Genomic DNA, 24104 nt, shown 5'->3' on the forward strand with positions numbered 1-24104 from the left:
TGTTTGTCACTGTACTGAGTGACAACACATCAGGGGATTGATCCAGTTTAACCCCTTCAATCTAGAGGAAAATCTCTAAAACTCACCAGTTCATATCCTCCCAGGTTCTGAGCAGCTTGGAACATGGTCCAGAGGTTAACTGTCATTCAGACACAGGAGAAATGCGGACATATTGGAATAAATAATATCCACACAAAGATGTGTCACTGCTTTCATTTCTCTCTGTTTTAAAGTAAGATTCCAGTTTATTACAACTGGGTCTGAAAAAATATGAGGTCATTTACTCTGTTTGAAGCCCAGGTAGGGGATCCTCTCAATTGGTGTCTTCCTCTCCTTCATATATTTATAGAGAGCCACCAGGAAAGCCTGCTCCTCTGCTCTGTGCTGCACCCCCTGTCCTCTTCTTCTTCTCTCTGCTGACAGCACCAGTGTTGTGGTCTGCCTGCCGTGATTTCTGCGATCACTACAGTTGCTGGTTTTATGTTTGGACGAGCCTGCTTGGTCTGCCGTCACCTGGAAGAAAAAAAAATAGACAAGTGTAGCACAGAGAAATGTGTACACATTTACTTCAGTATCAGAAGCATCACTCAATGCACAAATTAATGCAATTACAACTAGGATTGAGTCAATACTTGTAATAATTTGTACCTTGACTGTGGTTTCTCCTGCTGTTGCTTCAGTCTCTTTTGAAGACACTGACATTTGACAGTTACCTTTAGCCTCCAACCTCCCAGTCTGACCTTGTGAGTCACAATATAGAGAGTTTGATGGCTTCTTTTTCCGGGGACGGCCCTTCAGGTTGGGAGCTGAAGACAAAGAAAAACAAGCATAATTTTTGTTAAAAAATGTAAATGTGCTCACTTTTGCTGAAGGTTGTAGCAGGTTAAAATATCTTCAAATGTCCTTGTTTGTATGCAGGAGTTCAAATGACATGAATTCAAATCTTGTATTTTGATGCTGATATTCACGTCACATGCTCTGTCCCTAGGTCTCTTGCATTGAAGTCAATACAAATCATGTCCAAAGATGGCGTGGGACGTCTCTCTCACTCAACGGCTGTGCACTCTGTATGTCCAGATCAGCCAGAGGCAGGGCATGTCCTACTGGGACGTCATGAGGATCAACCTGCTCTATGGCTGCTGACAACAATACTTGTAGTACAAGTTATGTCCTTTATTAAAAGCGACTAGAACCTGTGATCATCATCAGTCACAGATTTCAGTTCATGTGACAGAAATGTTCAGAATATACATTCTATTCTACTTCTACACAAGTTAGACAATGAAACTGAAGCCCCCTAATGTCTAAAATACCTGTAATAAAGTTTATGTAAACCACACAATAATAAAGTTGACTACCAGCATTTATCTGTCTTCATTCCCTCATTTGATTCTGAATCTTTACTTATTCCTTTACCTGCATAACGTTTGATTCACTGCACTGAAATTCATTGGAAATAATAATAAAGTTCTGGTGTGTTCTCTGGAAACTGTTTCATGAAGAACAGTAAAATTCTTCCAGGTCTTTGTCCAGTTCACAGAATGAAAGTTGTTTGCAGAACACACCATGCAACTGTTGCCTGGAAAATTTGTTTTACTGAAATTTCGATTGATTCATCCTTCAGTTCAGTTACTTCACTTTGCAAAATAAGAAATAAGAGCAAAGGCTGGTTTCACATAGACGCTGTGAAGTCTTTTGGTCGAAGACAATTTAAGAAGTTGGCTTAAACATGTCCGACCCAGTAAACCAACCGTGTTCATCCATGTAATCACCAGAGATAACAAACCATGTTTAAGTAGTCGGTTTGTCTGTGGAGTCCTCCCTGAAGAGGTTTATTTAGGCCTAGCAGTGTGGACCCCAGCCCATAATCCTAATGCAGACACACCTGTAGAGGAACGTATAAAGAGCCTGTACTGAACTGAGTCAAACATCAGGCTTCAAGGAGTCTTTCCACAGCAGCTCTCCACAGAAGCTCCACAGGCTCCAGATCCACCCTGAAGATGACTCCCTCTGTCGGCATGCTGCTGCTGCTCCTCCTCGGCCTCTCTCAGGCACATCCTCTCATGGAGGAGGGAAGTGGAGCAGTGGTCCAGGTGGACGAAGATCAAGCTGTCGACATCACCACCAGGATTCTGACCTCCAACAACGGCACCAACGAGATCCTGCTGGAAGGAGACCTGTTGGCTCCCAGGACCAGAAATGCCATGACGTGCTGGTCCCAGAGCTGCCTGTGGAGGAAAGCTTCCAATGGCCTGGTGATGATCCCCTTCACAATGAGCAGTGAGTTTTCCAGCTGGGAAAGGCAGAAGATCGAGTACGCCATGCAGGCCTTCCACAGCAGCACCTGCATCCGCTTCGTCCCCCGTCAGAACGAGTACGACCACATCAGCATCGAGAACAGAGGCGGGTGTTTCTCCTCTCTGGGCAAAGAGGGAGGCAGACAGGTCCTGTCTCTGAACAGACAGGGCTGCCTCTACCACGGCATCATCCAGCACGAGATCAACCACGCTCTGGGCTTCCAGCATGAGCAGACCAGGAGCGACCGCGACAGCTACGTCAGGATCAACTGGGAGAACATCGACCCGCAGATGGCCTACAACTTCTACAAGCAAGCTACCAACAACCTGAACACCCCCTACGACTACTCCTCCATCATGCACTATGGAAGAACAGCCTTCTCCATCCAGTATGGCAGGGACTCCATCACTCCCATCCCCGACCCCAATGTCCAGATCGGCCAGAGGCAGGGCATGTCCTACTGGGACGTCATGAGGATCAACCTGCTCTATGGCTGCTGACAACAACACTTGTAGTACAAGCTATGTCCTTTATTAAAAGCTACTAGAACCTGTGATCATCATCAGTTACAGATTTCAGTTCATGTGATAGAAATGTTCAGACAATAGAATATACATCAAAGTTAGACATTAAATGAAGCCCCCTAATGTCTAAAATAATAAAGTTTATGTAAACCACACAATAATAAAGTTGACTACCAGCATTTATCTGTCTTCATTCCCTCATTTGATTCTGAATCTTCACTTATTCCTTTACCTGCATAACGTTTGATTCACTGCACTAAAATTTATTCTGCTGCAAGTCAGTTCTTTTAATTCCCACATTACTTTTCTAAAAGTGATTTAATTACTTTATAAAAGTAATTCTTTACTATGTAATGGAATCTCTACCTTACTTGTAAGTGTCTGCCTCAAATCTATTATTAATGCACACATAGCTACACTATTTTACTGCCGCTGTGGCTAGGTTGGGACAACTGTGACAGGAGTTATTAATACTCCCGGCCAAAAGGGGGCAGCAACGGCTAGCATTCTAACCTGTAAGATACACTTGTGTTGTCTTGGTCAGACAATAAGATTTGGAAGAAGAGGACCCACATTATGTTGAATGTAAATGATAGCCAAGCTTCGCTACAGGATTTAAAAATAAATAATATTCGACAAACTTATTTATTTAACTTTATATTAAAACGCTACAATCACTACAATGAAAAGCAAGCTAAAAAAAATAAATAAATTGGAAAATCCATTGAATAGACTGCATTTGGCGTATTGACAAAAGTAGTGGAATAACAGTAATGTGTTAATTTGCGTAGCATTACTCCAAACACTGAGTGAGACCCGTTGACAAATGGCACTAATTCAAACCAAAGTATAGTCGTTCTCAGCTGACTCTCAGGATCAGTGCCGGGGCTCATTCAGGCATATTTTAAATGTAATGCCTTCTTTACTGAATCCTACTGTGTTTTGTCCACTCCGGCCCGCTACAGTTGCAAACCTGTTCTCCTTTACAACAGCTGGCCTTTTTCAAATGTTGCCAGTAGCAGGTCATATTAGCTGCTGCTAATTAACTTAAAGTCTGTGAGTATTTTGATGACAGACCAAATTTAGTGATCAGTGGCCTTGTTAGTGCTCATTCCACTCATTATTCAGGGTTTGTTAAATGTAGAACATCTACATTGGATGCATAATGTTCAGCACATACCGTTCCCTCTTCCGTTACTCATTATCGTACTTAGCTAAGTAATATCTGACTCATATCCCACTATTACGATGTAATTCATCTGCTTGAAAACATTAAGGTTAAAACTATAAGAATCTATTATAAGGATGGTGTATGACCAAAACCTCATAAGACAATTCAAAATTGAAATAGTCATGTGTGAAATTCTTGATATGCCACAAAACCCCACAGAGTTAAACTGAAATCAGTTGTCCCTTGCAAATCGTGTTTGTGTATCTGTGCTGTGTTGTCTTGCTCACCAAATTCACCACATATGCTCTCGTTGTGCAGTAGTGTGGGGTGGTGAAATGTGTCTCGACAGTACAGGATGTGTGTGTTTTCGGACAGTGCTGCGATGCCACCCAACGCCAGAACCACCTGGTTGGCCAGCAGTGATCTGGGCTGCTCATACAGCCGGGCCACAACAGAGCGGTACCTGCAGTACTGGGGGTAGGACAGGACCAGCACTTGCTTCTGGTCCAAGCCTTCACCTAAAAAAAGAGACAGAAGGGGACTAAATATACAGCCATGCTAGCAGTCCTGTAAATACTCAGTAGACACTCAAGCCAGCTTTAGCATTCAGCTAAAATAACAGCTGTAGTTATAGGGTTATGGTTTAACTCAAACCAGTTGGGTGATAATGAGTGATAAAACAAGATATTTACATCGTTACAGTGCAAGTTATTGCATCATCAAATCTGGCATCTTAAGATGTCTAAGGCATGTTACCATATTGAATTTTACCATGGTATCACAACAATGTTAACTGGTGCCTCCATGCTATTGGCTGGTACTCCTAGGATCACCCTTTTCCAACAACCCAGGGACTGGACAGATGTCGCCTGGGACACTGGGAAGCAGGATCTCCACAGTGCTGGGCAGTAGGACCTCCACAAAGCCTAACTGTGGTGAGGATGAGGAGCTGAGAGGCATGGCACAGGCAGGAGCCATGTTTCCACCTAGAGGGCTTCCCTGAAGTGTCCAGCCCAGCATCCGGCAGGGAATTGGTAGGTTTCATGCTAGCCATTTGGTCAGTTGGCTGGAAGCTATCAGTCTGGAGGCTGGCTTTAGAGCAGGGCTTCTCAAAGTCCAGACCCGCATCCTGACGGCCAGATCTGGACCTGGCCTATATCATCAGCTGGTGGCCTGTGGGTCAGATGTGGCCAGTCAAAGCTCTTCATCCCGCCCACAGACTATTCATGAATTCATAAAACCCATGTGTAGCCAGGTAGTTCAGGAATCAGAAGTCCTGAGAGTGATCGTTCGATCAGCTTGCCAGCCCCTGGCAAAAAGCCAAAAAGTCCTCTATTCATAGATCACTCACTGTTCGGAAACAGATACTCACACCTGTGAACGAAAGTCTGATTGCCTGAGCTTTGATAAAACAGTTTTCTCTCTCCTGCACTTTTTGCCCATGGAATATTCAATGGCTGAGCATAATCTTTCAAAAATGGAGCACATCTCCTTAAGCTTCTCCAAGATAGATCTAGTGCCTACTAGGTCCACATTGTGGCCAGATTATGCTGTCAGGGGCGGTGAAGCACATGGTACTGACTAAACAAACTGACAAAGGAACAAATCAAGTGGACCAGTACCAGTAGTATAGAGAGTGACTGATGATGGAATGAGTTGCAGATGAGAAGGTGGGCAAAGACGTCCAGGCAACAGCAGAACAGATTAAGGAGGGGAGAAGAGATGTGTGGTTGGGTGGGGCAGTCGGCTGATGGGGAAAGGAGAGGAAGTCCGAGGGTAACTGGTGAATAATTGGAGATTAGCACTGAAGGTCCTTGGAAAACAGAAATATGGCTCGAAAGGAGGAACAAGGGGAGAGACTGTAATCTTATGTCAAATGCATTGATTAACACGTTCATCCTCAAATGTTTGTGCAAATGACCATGTCAAATAAAACTACACAGAACCCAAAGTTAAGTGACAGCTGTTTGGAGTACATGTGTGGTTTTGGTCTCTTTTGAAAGGTAACACTCTGTATTACCCTATTCACACCAGTCAGAATCACTGTAAGTGGCATTGAGTAATAGAAGTTTGAACACACTGATGTAAAAGGGGTTTTTTTTCGCCCTAATATTTCTTTTCCAAATAGATGCTTGCAGATGACGCTATATGTGACGTATTAGCTGGAAAACACAATGGGACCACAACAGGAAGCCTTACACGAGTCCAAGTTCAGTAAAAACAGACAAAAATACCACAGAAACAAAATATTTTCATGCTTTTTTTTCAATGGTGTATTCAGGCATTTTTGAGAAACTCCAATTTACTATATATACATGAATACCTATATTTATATTTATGAATTTATGATCTAATGTTTTGCCATCTTAATGCATATTTATATATTATTTAGGTATTAATACCTATATTTTGGCTATATATCTTTTTATTGAGACATTTACTATATTTATCCCTTGTCATTTTTTTTCACTTTGAGTGTAATAGCACGTTTATCGCTGAAATCCTTGATTTGAGGTACCTGCTGTAAATAACCCACTGAAGTGTCTTATCGTGTGTTCAGAATTTCATTGGCTACTGATCTTCACACTCATTCATTTTAAACAAGGGTTTTGGATTGCTGTTGGCATTTATTGCGCCTCCTGTTGTAATTGTATCTTGAAATGGCTTGCATCAATCCATTCATGAGAATCTGAGCTTTCTAACGATGTGTAGTATGAGTGTAAACATGAACGTAGCGCTGAAATATTTGGAAGTTTATTTAATCTTTATGTATACAGGGTCAGACAATTAAGCATCTGCTCTTTTACAGCAACAACCTGTTTACGGTTATACACTGTAATAAAGTTAAAAAAGTTTTAAATGCGTCGTCTTTAATACCAGTAAATATATTTGGGACAGTATCAGTTGATCACTGAGAAGACTGCAAGCCACAAACCATCCTCAGCGTATTATACGCTGTGAGCCAGTTGGTGATATTACGGAGACACTTCAGATACAATCAGCAGTACAGCTGTACACACATACAGAATCCCAGGCAATGATAAATCATTCATGGTTGTCAAAGTGGGAGACACAGTGTAGGTGTATAGATGTTCATACATTTTGAAAGGCCTCATTATATTTAATGTAATCCATCCACGTTAGCATTCATGTGAAGTCGGGTTTGTGTCCACCTAATGAATCCAAATCCTGTATTCACTCCACCAAGTCATTCGAAGTTCATATCTTAGGTTTAGAAGGTCTTAGCTACCAAATTCTCCACTGTGTTCACCAGCTAGGTAGACGCTATGCATGTTTATTTGCATGTTAACTCACACTACATGTTATAAATCATCCGCTCTGCACGTCCAGAACTGCAACATCAACTGACCGACCCCAAAACCCAATTCCAATAAAGTTTTTTCAAACAGGCCTAGCGCATCTTCAACAGCGTTACAAACAGAAAGTAACAAAGAAGAAATAACAATATGGAGCTGTAGATGGCTGGACAGCACAGACAATATGCTGTCTGTCCTGCAGTGTCTCAGTCAAATTCACAGTTTAGCTACAACAGGCAAAATATGAATACAATAATATTAAAATAAGATCACTGTAATCCATATCAGATCTTTTGAGAATTCCTTTACTACACAGCTGTGCCTGAACACAACCTGTGTGACACCGTGTGATCACTTAAGCCGAGCCACTGCTGCTATTGGCTGCTGTAGCTTGTGAAGACCAGGTGCTATGTTTAATGATGCCACTAAAGTCAAAGAACGCCAGACACATTTCACACCAGCCTAAACAAACTGTACCAAATGGGTTTGTTTGAACCACACCAAACAGACTAAAACTATGCTCGTTCCAAATAATAATAATAAATACTCGTTCCATGCTTTCTTTTGAGCGACTGAGTCTTTCCAGGATGCTCCTTTCATACCCAATCATGATGCTATCACCTGTTACCAATCAACCTGTTTACCTGTGGAAAGTTCCAAACAGGATTTGGAGCTTTCCCAGTCTTTTGTTGCTCCTGTCCCAACTTGTTTGATACATTTTGCTGCATCAAATTCGGAATATTTACATGTATTTACAAAAATCAATGTAGTTGATGCGGTAGAACATTAAAAAGATTCACATTCTGTCATATTTTTAGTTTACACAGCATCCCAGTGTTTTTGGATTTCTTCACATTATGTAAAAGAAGCCAACAGGTGGTTACAGTTGCTACTACTGCCATTTTTTTAAATACTGTATGAAAACAACAAAGAAAATACGTACTTTTAAGTGCCAATTTTAAGGCAGTTTTGTGTAAACTGTGTTTGCAGAAGTTGGCCTTTGCAGACCAAATTGTAACAGAGAATTAAGAAGAGCTTTTAAACATTTTGCTCACAAGATGAAACAAAACACATGTCAGAAACACATGACTCTTGTAATCCAGACTGACATGCCACTCATGCTGTAGGCAGTGCTAACCTGTATGCTAACTAATGTGTACATGCATTAACAAGCACAGCTAAACACCACACATTTTCAAAAGAACAAAGATGCATCAGGCTCGCTTGTCCTTGATAGATCTCCCTTTCACTAGTTACAAAACTAGTTACTAAGGAAAATAACAAAAAAACAAGCTCACTCAATTGTCTGCACACATGGCTTCTTATTCTAGTGCTGCTGTGGCACAGTGTGGGACAAGATAGCTGTCAAATTTTCTGTATTGTTGTATCCATTACAACTGCAGAGATATGAGTTATTAGTACTCCTGACCACCAGAGGGCAGCAATGACTACCATTCCTACCTGTAAACTACACTTGTATTGTCTCGGTTAGACCTGGTAGGATTTCCAAGATGGCTGGATGTATGAGTTTGCTACATTAAGCAAGCTCATATTGTCTGCACGGTTGAACTAATCAAGGCAATAGACTACATTTGTCTGCTGAGACTATCCTGAAGCAGGGGTTTCAATAATAATGGATTACAAAGTTGCCTTTATGTTCACAGCAGCATCATTTCCATGAAGTAAACTTCATGACCAGGTGACAGAGGGGGCTCTTAAATCTGCGGTTTCAGGGACCTCATGGTGGAAAGTGTTAAGAAACAGATCTCATCCTATCCTTCAATACACAGTGTACAAATCAGGCTCTTGAGTGTTATTACTCTTACACTAATATAACAGCCATATGCCATTTGTATACTGGAAGAGTTATTTGTCACTAATCATCCCCTCATACATGACAGCCACCACCATTATAACTCCCCCATGACTAGTAAGATTCAAAACTAACTCTGAACCTGGACTTTTACCAATAGTGCAGTTTGGTTTGCTTTAAAATCCTCACTGCTGTGTTCATCAAACAGATGCACCAGGCTGGACTCACAGCAAGCGTGTCCTTCCATGTCTCACTGCATATGTATTTAAGGGAGGGTGGTGCAAATAATTCTGTTTACTAAGGTGACATAATCTGTGACTGCAGAAAATGATCTGCTACTGAAAAGCAGAATTATCACAGATGAAATTAACAGAAGGTCACTGGAATGGTGTGGAGGGAAAGACACATGAATTAAATGTAGGCTTATATGAATGAACACAATACTTGATTACTGTGACAGCAAAGAGCAGATGGGCTCTGAGCTGCTGGAGCTGCTGGAGCTCTGCTCTTCTCTCTTTCTCCACCAACTTTCAGTATAGAGCATGTTAGATTGGTCTTGTTATGTACTCCATCATGTTTAATGTCTCCTGTTACAATAATATGATAGAATATAATAATATTTTGACATAAAGATGCTTGTGTGACAATTTTTACTCGTGTGCAGTTGAAAAAAGTCAGGGTCAGTTCTTACCTAGAGCTGCTTTCTCCTTTAAGACATCTTTGAAGTGGGGGCCACAGCTGAGAGTTGAGTCGTGGTGACGGAGGACAGAGTCCGTCCTGTTTCTGTTTGAGTTCACTGTGCCGATCTTCAGGGGTAAAGCTTTCATCCCTCTGTTCCAGGCGTGGTGGTCCCACACCGTCCATTTAACCAGGTCCTCCACTCGAACTACAACCTTCTCAGACACTGCGATCACCTCATCCTGCACGAGAACACACACACACACACACACACACACACACACACATCAACTACAAAGTGATAGACAAAGTCCTGTAGTTAACTTCAGATTTGTGATTGGGTATTTCCATTTATTTATATATGTATACTGTATATATATATATAAATGTCACACCACGGTGAGGTTTGTCTCGTCTTGGGTTTTGTCTTGTCATTCCCTGTTCTATTTTGTGAATCTAATTCTCCTCTCGTTTCAGAGCACTTGCCCTCCCTCATGTGTCACCGGTGCGTCAGCCTGATTACCCATTGTCTCCACCTGTTACCTATTACCCTCCATGTGTTTAAATGGTCTGCGTCTCCCTTGTCTCGTGCCAGTGTGTGTTTGTCCTAAGGTCGTTTCACCCGTGCCTACTCTTGAACCACAGCCACAGATCAAGCCTTCGTGTAAGCCATTGTTCCTCCTCGTGAGCGTTTTATGTTGATAAAGTTTCATAGTCTAGTCAGAGCTTTCTGTTCCTTTGTAAATTCCTCGTTATTCCAAAGTTCTCCTTAAGAGTGTATTTGTTGTTCTCGTTTCATAGTCCTTTTGTTTGTTTCCTAGAAATTTCCTTATCCTCCGTGTGAGCGTTTTTTGTTGTCTTATCATAGCCTGTATATTCGTCTTTGTCTTTACCTTCCCTTCCCTCCTAGCGAGCACTTTATGTTCTAACCTCCCAGAGATATTGTGATATTCCTCCGTCTTTTTTTAGCGGAGCGTATTTTGGTTTGTAGTGGTCTATTCCCTGCGTTGAATAATTTTGATAGCCTTGTTTTGTTTCCTCCCTTTGGAGCGGTTATTGTTTCATAGCCTATATTCCTCCTCTTTGAGCGATTTACGTTATTCTAGTTATTTGTTTTGTTTCCCTAGACCACAGTCAGGTCCTCATAGAATTTACTGAGAGTAATTTCACGGCTGTTGTTTTCACGCCTGTCGAGGAGTTCTTTGGCGAGTTGTGATTTAATAAACTCCGTTGCTGTGTAACTCTGTGCCTGAGTCCTCTTTCCAGTATCGGCCTGACAATAAATAAATGTAAACATCATTGTATTAATTATGATGGGTGGTTATGGATGAGGAGTATATAGAGGAGTTAATATTAGGACCAGCATTAAACAACAATAAAACTGTACATACATTAGATGCATCAATAATAATAATAAAACTTCACTACTTTCACTTTTGCTCTTCAAGCCTCTGTACTTTTACTAAGTGACCTTTGCAACACAGGACTTTTTCAAATTGTGGTATTGCAACTTCTGAATACTTGTGCCGTGACTGATAGATCCCTCCTCCTTTGCTCATAACTTCTGTATGAGCATTGCAGACTACAGTTCAGACAATAGTTTATTGATCCTAACAATCAGGCTATGAATAGGAGCAAGTTTTTTATGGCTGGAGGTTTCCAGGTAGGTTGAATAATGACAAGTTTTTACATCAAAACTGTGACTTGAAAGAGTTCTATTTCAAAATGACTGACAAAATTCATTTTGTTGGCTATAAAAAAAACTCTTGCCAGAAGTGCAGCTAATTTACACTAACTAGCAACATCTTATTGAATGCTTTGCCGCTCAAACACCAGCGGATTGGTGGCTCTCGGTCCAAATAGACAATCTAGGTGGTCCTGGCACTTTCAGGTAGCTCAGTAGGCCTATAGTTCAGTGTAAATGACAGACTGTTGAACTTTTAAACTCATCGTATCTGTGTTTAAAGCGTGTGGGATGAAAAGCGTGGGACCTCCAGGATTCAGAGCGGTCTGTGCTGTTAGTCTGTGAGGACGATGTTAGCGTTAGCTTGTACAGCTAGCACAGCGTAGCATCTTTAGGAGTTGTCGGCTGCTACATTTTATCGAGTAACGTTACATATACCACTAATGTAATACACACTGACACAGTACATGAATCCAGCTTTTCCTGCTCTCTGTTCTGCTCTGCTTCAAGGATGCTGACAGACCAAATCACCGATCAGCTTTCATTTCTAACGCAGCATTCTTGATAGTGAGTGACCTTGTTGCATTATGTATCTGCAGTCTGCCGCCTGGCACGATGCTTCGCTATCATACAGGGCCTTGATCGTTTGGAACGCCTGGACTGCTCTGCCAGATAAATACATGATTTATTAACATGATGAGGCAATGAGGCAGAGACTGGAGCCTGGCCAGGATGGAAGGCTGGTAGGTATTTAGAGAGGGTGGTGTGTGTGTCTGTGCTCATACACACAGTCAACATTAGGACCGCTCTGTCAGTACTACATTATGTTTGGTTTGTACTTTGGGATGATGATGTGTCTTGATGGAGTTTGAGTGAATACACATGTAAAAGTGAATAACAAAGCCATTGAAATGAACTAGACCGAGTCGGACAGCTTAATCAAATTCTATACAAGTATGTCTTAATTCTTAGTCTTTGTTTTCTCTGCTTTGCATGCATGTTCAAGTCTCGTTTTCACTGCTGACATGGCCGAGCCGACTGGTCATCCACTACTCCTCTGCCTCTCCAAAGTGAAGCCTGATCAGAGGTGACAGCACCTGGATTTAAACTAAGATCCCCTCTGGAAACATGGCAAGAGGTGGCTCATAATATCTCATTACATAGCAGCTATTTACTTTACACACACTTGTGGCACATTTAAGTGTGTCTGTTGATAAATGTGCACCTGTGAACCTTGGAATAAAGTTTATTTACTTTGAAAGATTAAAAGGCCCTCAGAATTCCCAGGACGTGCTCCATTTCTCTGTGAACACGGCCAATGATGGCAACCAAAACACATGGAAAGTACAATCGCAATCAGCTGCAATTATCCAAGTTATGAAGGTAATTTTAATTTGGATACAGTGTGAGTCACCGCTCACATCTGTTGATCCTTCAGAGACTTAAACTGCTCATCACACCTGTTTCTCCTTGTTGAAGAAACAGTTTTGGGATTAAGTACATCAGGTACATCAGCACTGGGTATATGCCCAGTCCTTTAATTGTATCACAGTTCCCTCACTTGTGTCTTCTTCTTACATCGTTCATCTATTCACGCATTGTTTTATTCATTCAACCTTTATTTATATAGAGAGATCAACAACAATAACAACAGCAAAAGATATTCACAAACAGAGAAAGCCAATACCATTATTAAAAAAAAAACAAAAAAACAATAGAACTTTCCAATTAGGGAAAATTATTTGCTATACAAATTAGAATAATTAAGTTATGAAATAAAATAAAGTAATGTAAAACAATTGCAAGTAGAGGTTGGAATGTTTAAGATAAAATGTCTAAAATGTATTGAGGTTAAGGAGATTCTGTTTGTGCAAGTTCAGGAGTCTAACTCAGTCAGTAGGGCGTGTCTAATAAAGCTCTTCTGAGTCACAGAGCAGTTCTGGTAAGTCAAATGGTAAATGTCCAGTAAGGGCTTCATAGATAAAATGATACCAGTGAGTATCACGTCTCTCGGAGACACCAGCCAACCTTATCATAAAAATACAATGATGTGCACCATAAACATCAGCAGGACTAACTCTAAAAGAGAAGGGTTGAAGAGGATGCACATCTACAAATCAACACTGTCTCCACACTCCTTTGCTCACAAAACGTGGAAAACATGGCTTTATTTCTGTAGAAACAGTTAACTTTTTGCCTGAGTTGGCACACAAGATAATTAATGTGGAGTCTGATTGTACATTCTTCATCAGTCCAGATGCTGAGATATTTCTGTTGTAACTTTCTCAATCAGAGGTCTGTTGGTAGTAGAAATATGAAGATCACTACAGTCTCTGTCTGTGGCTCAGGAAAATAGCATGAACTCTATTTTATCTACATTTAGTTCAAGTCTTAAGAGCATCTTGCTGATTGTTAAAGGAGTGCTGAAAGTTTTCGCTCGATGTACAGGATGGGATGAAATTCTAAGATAAAAGGTGTTGCTTATTTTCTGACACTTGGACAACCCAGAGTCAGAGAGCGTCCTTCAGTGGTGGAAGTGCAACAGAGAGAGGCAGGTTTTAACCCAAGCATCCCTGCTGTGCCACCAAAGAGACACACAGGCCTGGGACCACAGCTCTGCAGGCGTGGAGGGCTGAGAGGACTGGTCATAGTGGGACAAAGAGGCTGAGAGGACTGGTCATAGTGGGACAAAGAGGCTGAGAGGACTGGTATACTGGGGCAAAGAGGCTGAGATGACTGGTTATAGTGGGACAAAGAGGCTGAGTGGACTGGTTATACTGGGACAAAGAGGCTGAGAGGACTGGTTATACTGGGACAAAGAGGCTGAGTGGACTGGTCATAGTGGGACAAAGAGGCTGAGAGGACTGGTTATACTGGGACAAAGAGGCTGAGAGGACTGGTCATAGTGGGACAAAGAGGCTGAGAGGACTGGTTATAGTGGGACAAAGAGGCTGAGTGGACTGGTTATAGTGGGACAAAGAGGCTGAGAGGACTGGTTATACTGGGGCAAAGAGGCTGAGTGGACTGGTTATAGTGGGACAAAGAGGCTGAGAGGACTGGTTATAGTGGGACAAAGAGGCTGAATGGACTTGTCATAGTGGGACAAAGAGGCTGAGAGGACTGGTTATAGTGGGACAAAGAGGCTGAGTGGACTGGTTATAGTGGGACAAAGAGGCTGAGAGGACTGGTTATACTGGGACAAAGAGGCTGAGTGGACTGGTTATACTGGGACAAAGAGGCTGAGAGGACTGGTCATAGTGGGACAAAGAGGCTGAGAGGACTGGTTATAGTGGGACAAAGAGGCTGAATGGACTGGTTATACTGGGACAAAGAGGCTGAGAGGACTGGTTATAGTGGGACAAAGAGGCTGAGTGGACTGGTTATAGTGGGACAAAGAGGCTGAGAGGACTGGTTATACTGGGACAAAGAGGCTGAGAGGACTGGTCATAGTGGGACAAAGAGGCTGAGAGGACTGGTATACTGGGGCAAAGAGGCTGAGATGACTGGTTATAGTGGGACAAAGAGGCTGAGAGGACTGGTTATACTGGGACAAAGAGGCTGAGTGGACTGGTTATACTGGGACAAAGAGGCTGAGTGGACTGGTTATACTGGGACAAAGAGGCTGAGAGGACTGGTCATAGTGGGACAAAGAGGCTGAGAGGACTGGTTATACTGGGACAAAGAGGCTGAGAGGACTGGTCATAGTGGGACAAAGAGGCTGAGAGGACTGGTTATACTGGGACAAAGAGGCTGAGTGGACTGGTTATACTGGGACAAAGAGGCTGAGAGGACTGGTTATACTGGGACAAAGAGGCTGAGAGGACTGGTCATAGTGGGACAAAGAGGCTGAGAGGACTGGTTATAGTGGGACAAAGAGGCTGAATGGACTGGTTATACTGGGACAAAGAGGCTGAATGGACTGGTTATAGTGGGACAAAGAGGCTGAGAGGACTGGTTATAGTGGGACAAAGAGGCTGAGTGGACTGGTTATAGTGGGACAAAGAGGCTGAGAGGACTGGTTATACTGGGGCAAAGAGGCTGAGTGGACTGGTTATAGTGGGACAAAGAGGCTGAGAGGACTGGTTATACTGGGGCAAAGAGGCTGAGTGGACTGGTTATAGTGGGACAAAGAGGCTGAGAGGACTGGTTATAGTGGGACAAAGAGGCTGAATGGACTTGTCATAGTGGGACAAAGAGGCTGAGAGGACTGGTTATAGTGGGACAAAGAGGCTGAATGGACTGGTTATAGTGGGACAAAGAGGCTGAGTGGACTGGTTATAGTGGGACAAAGAGGCTGAGAGGACTGGTTATAGTGGGACAAAGAGGCTGAGAGGACTGGTTATACTGGGACAAAGAGGCTGAGTGGACTGGTTATACTGGGACAAAGAGGCTGAGAGGACTGGTCATAGTGGGACAAAGAGGCTGAGAGGACTGGTTATAGTGGGACAAAGAGGCTGAATGGACTGGTTATACTGGGACAAAGAGGCTGAGAGGACTGGTTATAGTGGGACAAAGAGGCTGAGTGGACTGGTTATAGTGGGACAAAGAGGCTGAGAGGACTGGTTATACTGGGACAAAGAGGCTGAGAGGACTGGTATACTGGGGCAAAGAGGCTGAGAGGACTGGTTATACTGGGACAAAGAGGCTGAGTGGACTGGTTATAGTGGGACAAAGAGGCTGAGAGGACTGGTTATACTGGGACAAAGAGGCTGAGAGGACTGGTCATAGTGGGACAAAGAGGCTGAGAGGACTGGTTATACTGGGACAAAGAGGCTGAGAGGACTGGTTATACTGGGACAAAGAGGCTGAGTGGACTGGTCATAGTGGGACAAAGAGGCTGAGAGGACTGGTTATACTGGGACAAAGAGGCTGAGAGGACTGGTCATAGTGGGACAAAGAGGCTGAGAGGACTGGTTATAGTGGGACAAAGAGGCTGAATGGACTGGTTATAGTGGGACAAAGAGGCTGAGAGGACTGGTTATAGTGGGACAAAGAGGCTGAGAGGACTGGTTATACTGGGACAAAGAGGCTGAGTGGACTGGTTATACTGGGACAAAGAGGCTGAGAGGACTGGTTATAGTGGGACAAAGAGGCTGAGAGGACTGGTTATAGTGGGACAAAGAGGCTGAGTGGACTGGTTATACTGGGACAAAGAGGCTGAATGGACTGGTTATAGTGGGACAAAGAGGCTGAGAGGACTGGTTATAGTGGGACAAAGAGGCTGAGAGGACTGGTTATACTGGGGCAAAGAGGCTGAGAGGACTGGTTATAGTGGGACAAAGAGGCTGAGTGGACTGGTTATACTGGGACAAAGAGGCTGAATGGACTTGTCATAGTGGGACAAAGAGGCTGAGAGGACTGGTTATAGTGGGACAAAGAGGCTGAATGGACTGGTTATAGTGGGACAAAGAGGCTGAATGGACTGGTTATACTGGGACAAAGAGGCTGAGAGGACTGGTATACTGGGGCAAAGAGGCTGAGAGGACTGGTTATAGTGGGACAAAGAGGCTGAGTGGACTGGTTATGATGGGACAAAGAGGCTGAGAGGACTGGTTATAGTGGGACAAAGAGGCTGAGAGGACTGGTTATAGTGGGACAAAGAGGCTGAGTGGACTGGTTATAGTGGGACAAAGAGGCTGAGAGGACTGGTCATACTGGGACAGAGAGGGACTGGTTATAATATGAACTGAGAATGGTCAAGCAAAGGAGCTGAATCAAAGCAGATTACTGAGAACTTCACAATGCACAAGACTCAGAGAATGGTGATCAGACAGGTGAGTACATCTCCTGAGTTGCCTAGCGACACAGAGTTGCTCATGGTGCGTAAAAACTGAGCAGCTATCTTTGCTCTAATGTGTGTTTGTTGCTGCAGCTGCTGTCATAATACACATATTATGAGAGACAAGAACGTCTCTTTGGGAAAATCATTAAACCTTTAGAATAAGAATGTGAGCGTCACATTATAAACCAATAAAAAGGAGGGAGAAAGTAGAGAAAGGTCCTGTGGATCATTCACACAGTGTACTGTATCTCTGCTGTGCTGACACTATCGGGCTTCTCACCTTACTGAATGTGTCACAGTTTGACATCCAGTCACATTGATATTCAGATCAGCCATATGGTGCTAACTTTCCACCAGCGATATGACATCACACCCATATTAGACATTTTATATCAGCTCTGCCCTTCCTGATTTATCTGTGATTTCACAATTCAACTTTGAAAGATTAACTGCAAAATTTTGGAAAAAGCCATTTATTTATGTCTGCATGTGGGCAACAAAGCAAACTGCAGAGAGCCCCCAAAATTAGAATGAATAAATCAAGGCCATACTTTGTCACAGGCATTTCAATAAGAACCACAGCTTACACAAATTAACACTGACACACAATACACTATAGATTCCCTTCCACAAAAACTTGATTTCAATAGACACTTGGCTAAAAGGTCTATTCTACAAACACTACAAACACTTTTAGGTTGTTGAAAGGCCTCTTTACAAATAAACACAATGTTGTATAATGATTCAACCAGACCAACAACTGAAAAGGCAGAAAGAATCAGAGATACCTCTGAGCAATGGTTAAATAAGAAGAAGCAGCATTGTTTGTGTATTTCAGTGTAGTGGAATTAAAAATCAAGTGGAAAATCATAAAATATAGGTTAATTAAAATGTTATTTGTTCCAACATAATTGTTTGGTTTACTATAGAAAAATCTACTTGGACAGGCAACACAGTGGTTCGATTGAGGCTATGCTTGTTTGTAGTTTCAAACTATCATTACTTTGATATACTCATTATAAAATTGCATTTTGGCTCACGGACTGACACATGCAAAACAGTGGGTGTAAAACAGTGGGTGTGTTGGTCCCTAACAGGGTTTTTTTTAGACCGACATGCTAACATTTGCAGCTGATGTTAGAGCAGATAAAGACAAAGTTTAATCTTTTCCTCCATGTTTGCATTTGAGATACCCAGTATTGCTTTTCCTGTCGCCTCATGCATCATTACTGCATCAACATGTAGAGAAATGCAAAGCTCGACAGGCCTAACAGTGGCTAGTTACAGTTACTAAGCTATGATCGGCCAACTGTTTGGAGGAGGGGTTTACCGAACGGCCAATTTGCCTTCATTTTAAAATAAGAGCACAGTGTTTGACTGTTTATTCACAAATCAATGCTCTCACTACGTTCAAAGAACCAAATTCGCTGGTTGAAAATGAACAGATTGAATTTAGCATGATAACAGCATGTTAGCCTTAATTAGTTGAGTCAAATTTAAAGAACAGGGCCTGGTCTTTCCTCAGCTCAGAAGCTCATGCCATTACCATGTGCTCCCACCAACACCACCCCATCCACCTCTGTATGTGCTGTACATTTTGTTGATGAGATTTAAAGAACATGTCCTTTTCCACCAAAACTAACCGTATAACATCTGCTATAAATGCTCTTTTCCTTGATGTCAGTGACTGACTGAGCTCAAGATTTAAGAACATGGATTGTGGAGCAAAAACATTTATGGGGACATTCCTAAAGCAGCAACAGAACAAGGGTTTGAAATGTGGATACTGAGACAGAACCCAGTGTGGAAGTATACCACAACTATGTACAAGAACTTCAGGGTAAAACTCTGGTCAAATCATCTACCCCTGCACAGAGCTCCACAAGGCAAATGGAAGATTTACAGTGAACAGGGCAGTTTCAAATCTGGTGGGTGACAGATTATCTCAAATTATCACTTTGTTTCTTGGTTTCCTATGTCAGGGAAAATGTGTTCGCTTTCAAAAATCTTGAACTGGCTGCATATCAGAGAATTAGCACAAACACATTTTGATGTAGGGTAGTTTTTTTTCCCCCCTTTATAAAACAGTAATCTGATCATCTGTCTCTGCCAGAGGAGGAAAGTTAAACCACTGTGGAGAAAAGGGGGAGTTGTTTTCTTTTGCAATATGGGCTGACTCATATAATTACCAAGAGCAGAAACAAGATGACACAGATTAGTTCATTACACAATAATGTGCAGTGTAGAGGTTTCCAAGAAATTCACAGTGTTACTGGATGAACATGTCACTGCTTTGTTATGCAAGTGACGACATGAGCCAAAGTCAGCGCACACATTGTAGCCGTAACTGTGCAACAATGTTCTTGCACAGAAGAAATCGCTGCCACTCCGCATTATTAAGTCAAAATGAATCAAAGCAAAACAGGAAGTCTTCAGTGTTATTGAGATTTTTATTTCCCTATTTCCAACATGTGTGACTGTTACTATGACTACTTATGACATTTAACATGTAATCCGTGTTTTTTTCATTAATATTACTATTTTGTTTTGTGAAACCTTCACTGTCCTTGATAGCATGAGAACATTATGGGTGAGGCAAATAATGATACACTAAGTGACCAGGAAAACAGAAAGCCCAGTACGAAGTCAAGCAATCCAACACAAAATCCCTGCAAAATCCTAAATCCTGCTGAGACTCAAGTCTGTGGTCACTTTTGAGGCCACCATTGGATTTTTGCCATTTTCTCACAAACTACTGTATTCTGAAAATACTGTACATCATTTGAATGGTTAAAGTTCTGAACAGGAAATGCAATATAAACTGATGGAGCTGTGGGAACTACATAAACACAACAGTGGTGTTAGAGACTGGAGGTTCGCCCTCACAAAAACAAACTGTCTGTTTTAAAGTGGAGCAGCGGAATGATCCGCATCTGATGAGATTTATTTTAGCTGATATGATCCATTAAAATATGCCAGGATCAGCCCTGACACCGATCCTTAGGACTGGGCTGGGACATCTCTAAATACTGTTCAGGTCCCCGTATCTGACCTAATCAGACTGTCCAGTGTCTGTACTATTAATGCTTGGCCAAAGATGGCTTGTGTCCTTTTACTGTTCAAGAACATGAACATACTGGTCAGTCTTGTGCTAGATAAATGTTTTGGGTGATTGCCTCGCGTCATTTTTAGACAGGTAACTGGGAGGTAGCTCATAGCTGTCAAGTGTAAAAGACAGATGGTGTTGATGGACTGGAATACCGTTCTCAGCTTACTACAGCAGAACTTCTGAATCTGGACCTCAGGAGTCTGGGGCTTTGAAGCAGTCTGTCCTGTGAAGATAATGTAGCTTTGGCCAAAGTTCAATTCAATTAGTTCCTTTAATTAATTTGTGTTGTCACCGTATCTGGCCCATGATCGTTCTGCCCCCCGTTCCTCGAGCCAATCACTTCTCAGAGGCTGTTCTTTAAATATCAGTCGGCCTTCCAGGCCTGCGATTGTGCAAACCACCACCCTTGTCCCTCAGGATGATCCAGGAGTTTAAACTGAAAGTTTCCATCTACCACCACCAGTCTCTAAACTGTGGGGGATTCTACCTATCTACACTTATTGATAGAAGATGTGTCTCATCAAAGAGGTCTAATCACCAGACTCCTCAGTGATGGTTGTTAGCTCAAACAGAAGGCAGCATGTGCAGAGCTGTCGACTGTATCATTAGGGCTTTCAAATAATGTCAGGTGAGAACAACACACACAAACACTCTTATCCAAAACCAGCAGTTTGTCATTATTATCGCAACCAACTTTGGAACAAGCAAAAATGCCAAACAGTTAATGATTCCAGTTTGTCAAAGGTTGAAAATGTGCTGCTTGTCTTACATTCTAGTAAACTGGCTGCCACTGCAAATCCAAAATACGGCATATTCAGACAAAACATCTGATGGCACTAAATTTAGCTGCTTGAAATTGTGATGTGAAAACATTTTTAGTTGAGGAAATAATCAGCAAATTGAACAATGAAAACATAAATGTGTTTGAAGCATGACTGTGAACACATCAAGATTTTCAGGTCACAGTAACCACACAATCTATGAGACTCCACACCTTTAAATAAGCTCTTGTTTCCCTGCTAACAGCTGAGCCTTACGCTGTAAAGCAGTGCTGCAGCCCGAAGCCACAACACAGTGATTACAGCCAATGCTTTCTAAATACAACAACCCAAATTACCTCGCTGAGCACTGCATAATATTGCCTTAATATTAATATTAATAGCACAGAAAGGCTTATTCAGTCACTGATGCTGTAAAATGAAATGAATCTGGAGACTGCAGCACTGTGACACAGTAACCTTCAGGAATGCCGACGGCTCCCTTTAAGGCACAACCATCATTAATCAATTCATAACGACAGAGAGCAGCGCGGCACCAGCACATTTCTAATTTACCACAGACCTCGATGGTACAATGCAAAATACATCTCGCAGACAAACAATGTCTTCAAATACTGATCTTTAAAGTTAACTGTGCAAATCTTTCACCAGTTAAACATGACAACATTAGCTCAGAATACAATTGTGAAACGAGAAAGAAAACTGGAAAGGTATGATATTAACTCACTTTTGTTTGGCAGAGAGAGAGAGCACTTATTTCAGTTGAAATGTGATGACTTCACCTGTCAGCTCATGTCATGTCTTAACCCCAAAACACATTTTCAAGCTCTAACCTGCCCATTTCAGCTGTCACTTCCTCTATCCTGCCAGAGACACACCACACACCAACACACACACACACACTCCACACTGGAAAATAGAGAGCGAACAGTAATGTCTGCACTCTTTGAACTCTGCCAGTAAAACATGAACAGACACAATCATCTACATCAGTATAACCAGGCATCAGATTACAAAGGTATGCTCCAAACACTAATATCAATATAATTAACAGCATTTCATTATATTATCACATCAAATTAGTGAGCAATTTATAGGACCACAAAAGGAAATGCTCAATTCCTCTTTTCTTACTTGGTGTCACTGGGTTAGATTAAAGGGAAATATGCATGTTATCTTATCAGCCCATTGCGTCGCAGCAGGCAGAAAGAGGAACAGATTGCTACATGTGATATGAATCATTGCTAAATACAAAATCTTAAAATCCGTGAGTCAGTTTCCTCTCAGAGCAGTTCAGCATAAGTCAGACTCGGCACAGCACTTCTCGGCTGGCTTCAGGGCCCAACACACAGCAGGTTGGGTTCTCCAGCTGAATTACATGCTGCACCTCACAGTGCAGAACGCTTTGAAACAACATTCTGGGAAGTTTGGGAAATGAACTGAACACTACAATTATATAATAAAGCATGGAATGCAGTGATTTCTTTAATTAGCAGGAACATTTCACAGAGTTTGGTTGGTGGCTGGTTCATAATTTCCATTCTGGGTGTGTTCTGATGGAAGGATTTGGGCTGGCAGAGAGCTCCACAAAGTCCTGGTCCTCTAGTTTAAGGAGCTTATCTACTGAAATAAATGCCCAGCAGTGATTTCATTTTTATCTCTTCAGCACCACAACAGGAATGCCAAGAATGTGAAGTTTCTCCAAAGTGATAACGCGCCACTAACAGCGAACTGAATGTAGTAGAAGGTGAAAAGGGTGTTAATGTGAAAGGCCTGAACACATATTAAGATGGTCCATTTTTTTATGTGGGTAAGTTATATAAACAGACCAAACTTAGTTAAAAATTCTGCCGTTTTAACGCAATGAGCTGAGCACTCTGCAGCTTCAGTGCTTCAGGTGCACCTTCACTCACAGACATGCAAACTGAAAACACTGGAGCTGTGCAGGTGGTGCTGGGATAACAAGCAACCCGAGAGGGTCACCTGGACGAGCAAGTCATCCATGGGCATGTGTGTGCTGCTTTACTTACCTCACCGTGGCTGACACTCCGCCCCGGCGGGGTGTCCTCCGGTAGAAAGTAAAGTTTGGAGCTGGACAGGAGTCGGTGACTGCTCCTCTCCTCCCACAGCAGCTGCAGCTCGGCCACGCACAGCGGCTCTCCGGGCGCACAGCGCACGAAGAAGAAGTCTCCGAGGGACAGAAGCCGTTTCTGGCTATCCTGCACAAAGCGCAAAGCCCTGTAGAATATATACGGTCCGTGGAAACCGCAAGGTGAGCCGACCCACTGCGGACGAACGGGAGGATGAGAGAGGCGAGAAAAAGACCGAAATCAACAGAAAGAGCGTAAAATTAGAGCGAGCTCAGTCTCAACATTTCATTTTCTGAGCATCGTCCCAAATTATTCCGAAACATTTCCCCATCACACTGCATCATATCACTTAACAAGTCCGTAGTGGAGATAACTGACCCAAATAAAACGGCAACTTCATAGTAGTACTACTACTACTAACAACAATAATAACAGTAAGAGCCTACCGTGGGAGAGTCTGGCTCCATCCCGTCTCTGCAGACTGATTAAACTCCCAGCATTATTTTTCCAAACTTGTGGGCTTGGATGGAGGGCTGCAGAATGAGCGCAGAGAGGAAGAGGAGGAAGCAGCTTCTCGTCTATCAGAGGAAGCTGCCAGTAAAGCGTGCAGAGAGGGCAGCAGGCGGCTCTCCTGACACACACTTTTCATCATTTCAGAAGCAGACAGCATCGCGGACAGCCCCTCCAGCAGAAAACAGACAGAAACGTGGAATGAGCACAAACTGCTTTCGTGCAAATGTTAAAATGAGGTTTTCTACGAATATCTAAAGAGTTCATGTTTCATTGCTTTTATTTTAAGAGTTTAATATCGCTATTTAGATTATTCTCAATCTACGGATTTGCTTGGACATCTGTGCGT

The 24104-nt window shown here is 42.4% G+C and overlaps 2 protein-coding genes across 2 annotated transcripts in view; one reads left to right on the top strand and one right to left on the bottom strand.

Moving 5' to 3' along the window:
• Nucleotides 1-23803, bottom strand: part of LOC121625363 (AT-rich interactive domain-containing protein 5B-like) — a 30683-nt gene extending 6880 nt beyond the window's left edge. The window contains exons 1-7 of the mRNA XM_041963447.1: nucleotides 23692-23803; nucleotides 23186-23440; nucleotides 9815-10043; nucleotides 4281-4511; nucleotides 649-806; nucleotides 285-513; nucleotides 87-139 (exon numbers count right to left, since the gene is read on the bottom strand). Coding sequence (XP_041819381.1) covers nucleotides 87-139; nucleotides 285-513; nucleotides 649-806; nucleotides 4281-4511; nucleotides 9815-10043; nucleotides 23186-23440; nucleotides 23692-23712 — 1176 coding nt within the window. The 5' untranslated portion in view covers nucleotides 23713-23803. The remainder of the gene's footprint in view (nucleotides 1-86; nucleotides 140-284; nucleotides 514-648; nucleotides 807-4280; nucleotides 4512-9814; nucleotides 10044-23185; nucleotides 23441-23691) is intronic.
• LOC121625365 (high choriolytic enzyme 1-like) lies at nucleotides 2001-2798 on the top strand. The gene has a single exon (XM_041963451.1). It carries the CDS (start codon nucleotides 2001-2003, stop codon nucleotides 2796-2798), a length of 798 nt encoding a protein of 265 aa, XP_041819385.1.
• Nucleotides 23804-24104: the final 301 nt, after the last annotated feature.

The sequence above is a fragment of the Chelmon rostratus genome, chromosome 21, assembly GCF_017976325.1.
Source record: "Chelmon rostratus isolate fCheRos1 chromosome 21, fCheRos1.pri, whole genome shotgun sequence".
NCBI classification, from domain to species: Eukaryota; Metazoa; Chordata; class Actinopteri; order Chaetodontiformes; family Chaetodontidae; genus Chelmon; species Chelmon rostratus.

Coding starts and splice junctions, on each gene's coding strand:
- LOC121625365 (XM_041963451.1), top strand. CDS start 2,001: ATGACTCCCTCTGTCGGCATGCTGCTGCTGCTCCTCCTCGGCCTCTCT.